The sequence below is a fragment of the Atheta coriaria genome, unplaced genomic scaffold (genome assembly GCF_025399875.1).
Source record: "Atheta coriaria isolate IRGN ID8LTWV9N9 unplaced genomic scaffold, Caltech_Dcor_3.1 hic_scaffold_7_pilon, whole genome shotgun sequence".
Lineage (NCBI taxonomy): Eukaryota > Metazoa > Arthropoda > Insecta > Coleoptera > Staphylinidae > Dalotia > Dalotia coriaria.
Window position 1 is genome coordinate 10,123,770 of NW_027045449.1, and position 5,830 is coordinate 10,129,599.

The window sequence follows — 5,830 nt, forward strand, 5'->3', positions numbered from 1 at the left end:
CTTGCCGGCGATCAGAACCAAACTAGTTTTATAACGTGTGCGCTGTTATTTACATAGTGCGAAATACTGATAAGCGCCTCCTGATGCAAACATTTTAACACGGAACTAAACCCAATGCTAAAAGACACGTGTTTATAATACAGGGTACTGTTGCGCGTTGCATTGCACTTGTTAAATGCGACAAGTTGTTTATCCAGGGTATACAAGATTTCGCCGCCAATAATTATAACTTTTAAATTTAAACTTTTAAATTTTGGAAATCAATATCAATTTTATATTAGATTTTAAAGAAAATTTTATAGGTTCATAGGGTGGGAACTAGTTATACGTTGTGGAGAGCCTTTTAATTACAATCCAAGAAAGAAAAACACTATGTTCATTATTTAGTAAAGGACATATCGGAATTTTTCTACAATCAATTTTAATAGGATATTTGACAAATATCGTGTATTCGCTTCGTCTCTAAGTTTCATCATTTGTATATCTATTAGATAATACCTAAGTTTAACTTAAATTTTGATTTTTTGATACAGACATAGATAAAACAAGTATAATTTTATTTAATAATTAAAGTTTATCAGGTGTTTTTATGTGGTAAAAGTAAAAAGTCTATTTTGGTAGCTTACATTCATTTTTTCAACTATTAGCGACGTTTGACGTAATGACTGTATAAAATATTAATGATGAAACATTGTTCATAATATAATTACTGTTATGTATTATTATTTTTTAGAATCCAGACACCTAATAACAATTTATTAGAAGCAATTAAATGAATATGATCCTGAATTGGCCTTCGATGGAAGGTGACATTTTATTTCCTAAATTTACAACCAGCAGTTATCTGCACGACGATGAGATAAAAATGATTGCAAATTTATTGCGCGCGTTCTTGAATTCTGTGTGCGATTGAACAATTGGTGCATTATTACCTCCAGAGTGGAATGAGGCAAGCGAGGTGTGCACGCACACAGCCGGAGTATAGTGAAGCAGATATTGAGTGAAAGCGAGCGCATATTAATACACCGTATCTCGTTTAATATGGCCGATTGTAAAGTGAAGGGAAAAGTATTCAATCGGGAGAATTTATAAATATTGGAATGCGGCGCTGGCCGGCTTCCAGTGGCCTCCTCACTCTGCGCGCTGCCGCAACCAACCCTTTCCCCAAATCGACACCCACCTTTTGCATCACCGGCACGAGCGAGACCGAAATTTATATCAACAATCACAGCGGCGAGCCATTCGTTATTAGCACGCCGATCGCACACAATCGAGAATTGTTCGAACGTCGCCTAAGTTCGCGAAAGACGCCATCAGCAGCCGCAAGCCACTCCGGCGTTCTCCGCATCCATACACGAGAAGAAGGAAATCTCGCACTAATCACACACAGGCACAATAATCAAGATGAAATTCAATCTGCTGTAAGTGTTTCGTTTCCTGTTTCGTTCTTAGTTAAGCTTAACGCGTTTGTTTTGCATGCTCGGTTCATTAAAGTCTTCGTAAAAGGCGAAAAACACGTTTTTATTAATTAATGCATTATTATCATTACGGCCTGCTAACTTTCATTTTCTTGTCGCCGCGCCGCGCGCCTTTAGGCTCGCCGTTACGTCATTCTTATGCCGAGGCGCACCGATAGTCAGACGTGGGCTCCGCGGCCACAATTTTGCTTCATTTTACTATCAATTGTTAAGTTTTCGATTACCTCTTAGTCTTTCCGTTATTTTCACATAAAAACATAGCTAGTAAACTTGTCAATGTTTAGAAAAAAATGTCACGATGAAGATAAGAACCGATTTATATAACACTCGATTGAGGCAATGCCATTTCTCGGACGACATTCCTGCTGCACCTAAACGCGGTAAAAATTCTTCGGCGAAGTCACAAGAATTCGATTAACATTTTAATTGAGATTTAAAATCGCCGCGTGCCAATCAAAACGCGTATTTTCCCAGCGCGTTAACTTTGTCCCATCAAATTTCGGCGAGACATCTGCATAAATTTAATAACGTCGCCACGGAGAATCGTGTCTTGACTGATATTAACAGGTGGTAGATGTGTGCAATTACCACAGCGCATGAAATGAAAATGTCACTCAGCGTCCTTCTGCGTTCGTTCCGTCACGCATTTTTTGACCTAAAGACCCAAAGAGTGGCAGCAACGTGTGCGAAACTCACTTCATTGCCGAAAAAAATGAAATGGCGCGCGATCAATCAGCGGGGAGCTTGTGATTAGCATCCAATTAGTTTCGCATTCGTTTTTTTTAATTCGTCGCGCATTAGTTATATTCATGCAAATGGCAAGAAAATCATAAATCAAGGTTCATTTTAAGTGTTTGCCATTAACGACATTGCCAACACTTGACTTTTATATGAATATACAATAAGTAATTAATAATCTGAAATCAAGTTACCGGTATGTAAATTAATTAGAAACAATAATAAAAAATCACAACCTACAATGTGTGATTTTTAGTGTGTAAATTATTTACACGTTGAGCAAAAGTGAAATCTGAGCCTCCATCAATTCCTAGTTGTAAATCATATCGAATGGAATTCAATCGGAACAAGTATTATTGACATAATCGTTGATTAATCGATTATGTAGGATGGTTAGGTCATAAACTGGGTAACTGGGTGAATGTTACCACTTGTTTAGTTGTCGGCCATCTTGAATCGTTTCTTGAATCGTGGTTGCACAACTCTGGGTTAAACAATAAAACGAAATGTCTTGCCCCAACACACACACATCAATTTAATAATTGAAATCTAAGCTCAACAATCGTTGAACTTTCGTTCGTGGTTTTTTGCGCAACTTTTATTACAATCTAAAGACGATTCAATCGTTTATGCAATTTTTAGCATTCTTTTTTTCGGCGAACGTGCCGTGCCAAAGCGATATATAGGACCTACATTACGGATGGTTCAAAATGTCAGTCTTTCGGCACAGCCGCCATGCTGCTTCAAAGTTGTACGCGTTGTGAAATAGAAGGATCGGCGACTGGTTTTTAGGCGCTAAGTTTTAACTTTAACTTTGAAAGTGTGTCTGCTTGTGCTGACAGTCAAAACACAAATCACAACAAAATGTTTTTAGCGTGTGCGGAGGCAAAAGCAAATCACGAACTAGGAAATGAAACGCGATTTACACTAAGATTAATGCTGCCAATATAAATCAATGCATTTATATCGTATTTCCTTTTATATAGAGTAAAATTAAATTTTTAGGTGTATATTTGGGTTGGTGTGTCTTATTGCCCTCTGCAATGCACGTCCAGCAGATGAGGAATACGCCGAATATGGAGAAGAACCAGCGCCTGCACCTGCCCCGAAACCAACGCGTCCAAATCCTTTGAAAAACAGGCGCAACCCGCTGGCGGGTAGGTCGAATGGCAAGGCAAGCACTACCACCACTGCTGCTCCAGCCAAGGTAATGTAAAATCAACGTTTTCTTGATTTTTATAAAGAATTAATCTCCTAGAATTCGATAACATAAATAACTCTCACTTGATCATTCGTTTAATATGATAATTTCCCCTTTCGGACATTCCACGCACGCGTGTCTCGTTTCTGGCACACATGTAGTGCACACGGAACTCGATTATTTATTGCCTCCGTTTTGCTCTCCGGTTCACAGGTGGAAGAAAGTGAAATTGACGAGGAGCCGCTCGACGAGAACATCGGCGGCGAGGCGGCGGTGCCCACGACTGAAGTGCCGAAGAAGTTCAAGGCAGGCAGCGTGCGCCCTTTCCGCAGCAATGATGATCTCTTAGCGGCGTTGAAACGCCGTAGGGAACAAGCTGCTACCCGTAATAATATAATAAAATACATAATTTACATTACACACATTAAAATTTAAATAAATTTGTAGATAAATCAGCCCCGAAAGCAGTGCATCAAGAAGAGGAATCTGGTCCGGTTGAAGCAACTCCAGCGCCAAGCAAGAACCGTGTCAACAACGGCCGCAAACGATTCAATCACAATAAAGCTGGAGCATCAGCGGAAGCCAGCAATCCCGAAGAAAACGCCGCTACACCTGCGCCCGCGAGAGCGGCAAGGAGGTTTCCGGGCCGGAACTAAGCACAGTTTGTTGCAAACAAAAGAGATTTAAGTCATTCTAGTATACTACGTTTTATGTGAAAGTTAATTAAGGGACGAAATTTTGAGGAATGTGACGAAATCAATATTTATTTCGAGAAGATAACGGAACTTGATACGATCTAAAACTATGTTCAATGTTTTTGTGAGACGAGAAAAATGAAAATTTCAAATGATTTGATTATTATTGTAATTCTAAGGATTTCATTGTGTTGATTTTTTTTTGTAAATATACAAAATTTAAAAAAAGTAACCTTAAACATCCGTAAACAAATCGTGACTTACGTTTGTTGATTTTCTTCTTATTGGAATGCGTGGCCGTTGTTTATTGCGCTTACTTATAATGAATTACTCGTAAGTGTGGCCGATGATTTGAATCGGAGATGCGCCATCGGACCATCACTTTCGCCACCTTCTTCGTGACGACTTTCTCTGCACTGCACTCGCCGCACGCGGCCGTAATTCTCCGCCTTCTATAAATAAATGTAAAAATAAATAAATACACCAGAAGTGACACCAAGGCTTTATCCTGTCATCGTTTTCGATTCGGGGTGCGGCGGATTACCTACGCAATGAATTACCAAAACGATTACGTTTGTAACTTACGGAAGGAAGAGGAATTGCAAAAAAGGCGGAAATGCCTTGATATTTATTTTTAAAGTGGTGGATTTGAACGGAAATAGAAACAATCGCTACTGGTCTTGAAATTGTCACATATAAATTATGTTACTGATCATTAATGACATAGAACCTTGATATAGATAAGTTATTAGCAATTTATGCTAAACTTCCTAGATTTACAATGTTTCATTATCAGAATTTGCATTAATCTAATGTAAAAAGGTTAACGAGCCTTTGACGTAAAAAATAAATAAAATTTTGATTTTTGCTTCTAAAATTTAAAAATTTAGCATTTTTTAATTATAATTTTAATTTTTAAAGTTACTATTATGGCATAATTAATATTTTATAAGTTAATCAATGATAAACATAGATTTAATGTGAGTTTTGAATAAAACTAGAACAATATTTAAATATTAATTCCTGACGCCTTCACACTGACATTAGCATTCATATTTAAGAAGTGTTTAATTACTAAATTGATTGATTAATTAATATGTATTGATTTCAAGGGTCTGTTTACTTTTTGGTATTTCTTAATTTGTTAATCTACGTATTTTTATTTTGATTTAGTCACACATTGATGTATTTGACATTCAGTGTGTTCAATTATCGATTAATAAGTGAATCGCAGTAATAAAATTTCATGGTTTTTCGATAATTTTGATTACTCACTTATTATGTATACAGCGCATACCTAATTCGTAGTAAATTCGATCGTTTTAAGAATTTGTAAGTCGATTGCAAGGTCGTCAACTTCAATTTGTTACCACATTGCTGCGTTTTGATTTACATAATTCAATTTTGTGCAAAAACGTGCAAAATCACATTTATTATGATGTCGTTTGGTGTTGATGTGATTTATGTTGCAAATTAGCTGGTTTATTGTATAATAAAGAAGTGGTAGTCGTAAATTATTACAAAAGCTGCAAATATTATAAAAATGTTGTTTATGTGCATTTCTCTTCTTAATTTTATATTGACGTCATTGATTATTGTATTTTTACCTAATTGGACAAAAGTAAACCAAGTGAAAACAAAAGTTGGCAATTCTTCGCCAATTCTCAGGCAGTTTTTAACACTAAATATGCAAATAGTGTTATTCTACTTTCTTTGAA

At 36.7% G+C, this 5,830-nt stretch overlaps 1 protein-coding gene across 1 annotated transcript; it reads left to right on the forward strand.

The window, feature by feature from the left end:
• The first annotated feature begins 1,112 nt into the window (after nucleotides 1-1,112).
• On the forward strand, nucleotides 1,113-4,997 carry LOC135795159 (uncharacterized). The gene is made up of 4 exons (XM_065306732.1): nucleotides 1,113-1,421; nucleotides 3,222-3,423; nucleotides 3,631-3,802; nucleotides 3,865-4,997. The coding sequence occupies exons 1-4, from the start codon at nucleotides 1,405-1,407 to the stop codon at nucleotides 4,071-4,073; spliced, it is 600 nt and encodes a 199-aa protein (XP_065162804.1). The 5' UTR covers nucleotides 1,113-1,404; the 3' UTR covers nucleotides 4,074-4,997.
• The last annotated feature ends 833 nt before the right edge of the window (nucleotides 4,998-5,830 follow it).

What these genes read in the sequence shown, in the direction of transcription:
- LOC135795159 (XM_065306732.1), top strand. An exon ending in CCACTGCTGCTCCAGCCAAG is followed by an intron (nt 3,424 to 3,630) that starts GTAATGTAAAAT and finishes TCCGGTTCACAG; the next exon opens with GTGGAAGAAAGTGAAATTGA. An exon ending in TAGGGAACAAGCTGCTACCC is followed by an intron (nt 3,803 to 3,864) that starts GTAATAATATAA and finishes ATAAATTTGTAG; the next exon opens with ATAAATCAGCCCCGAAAGCA.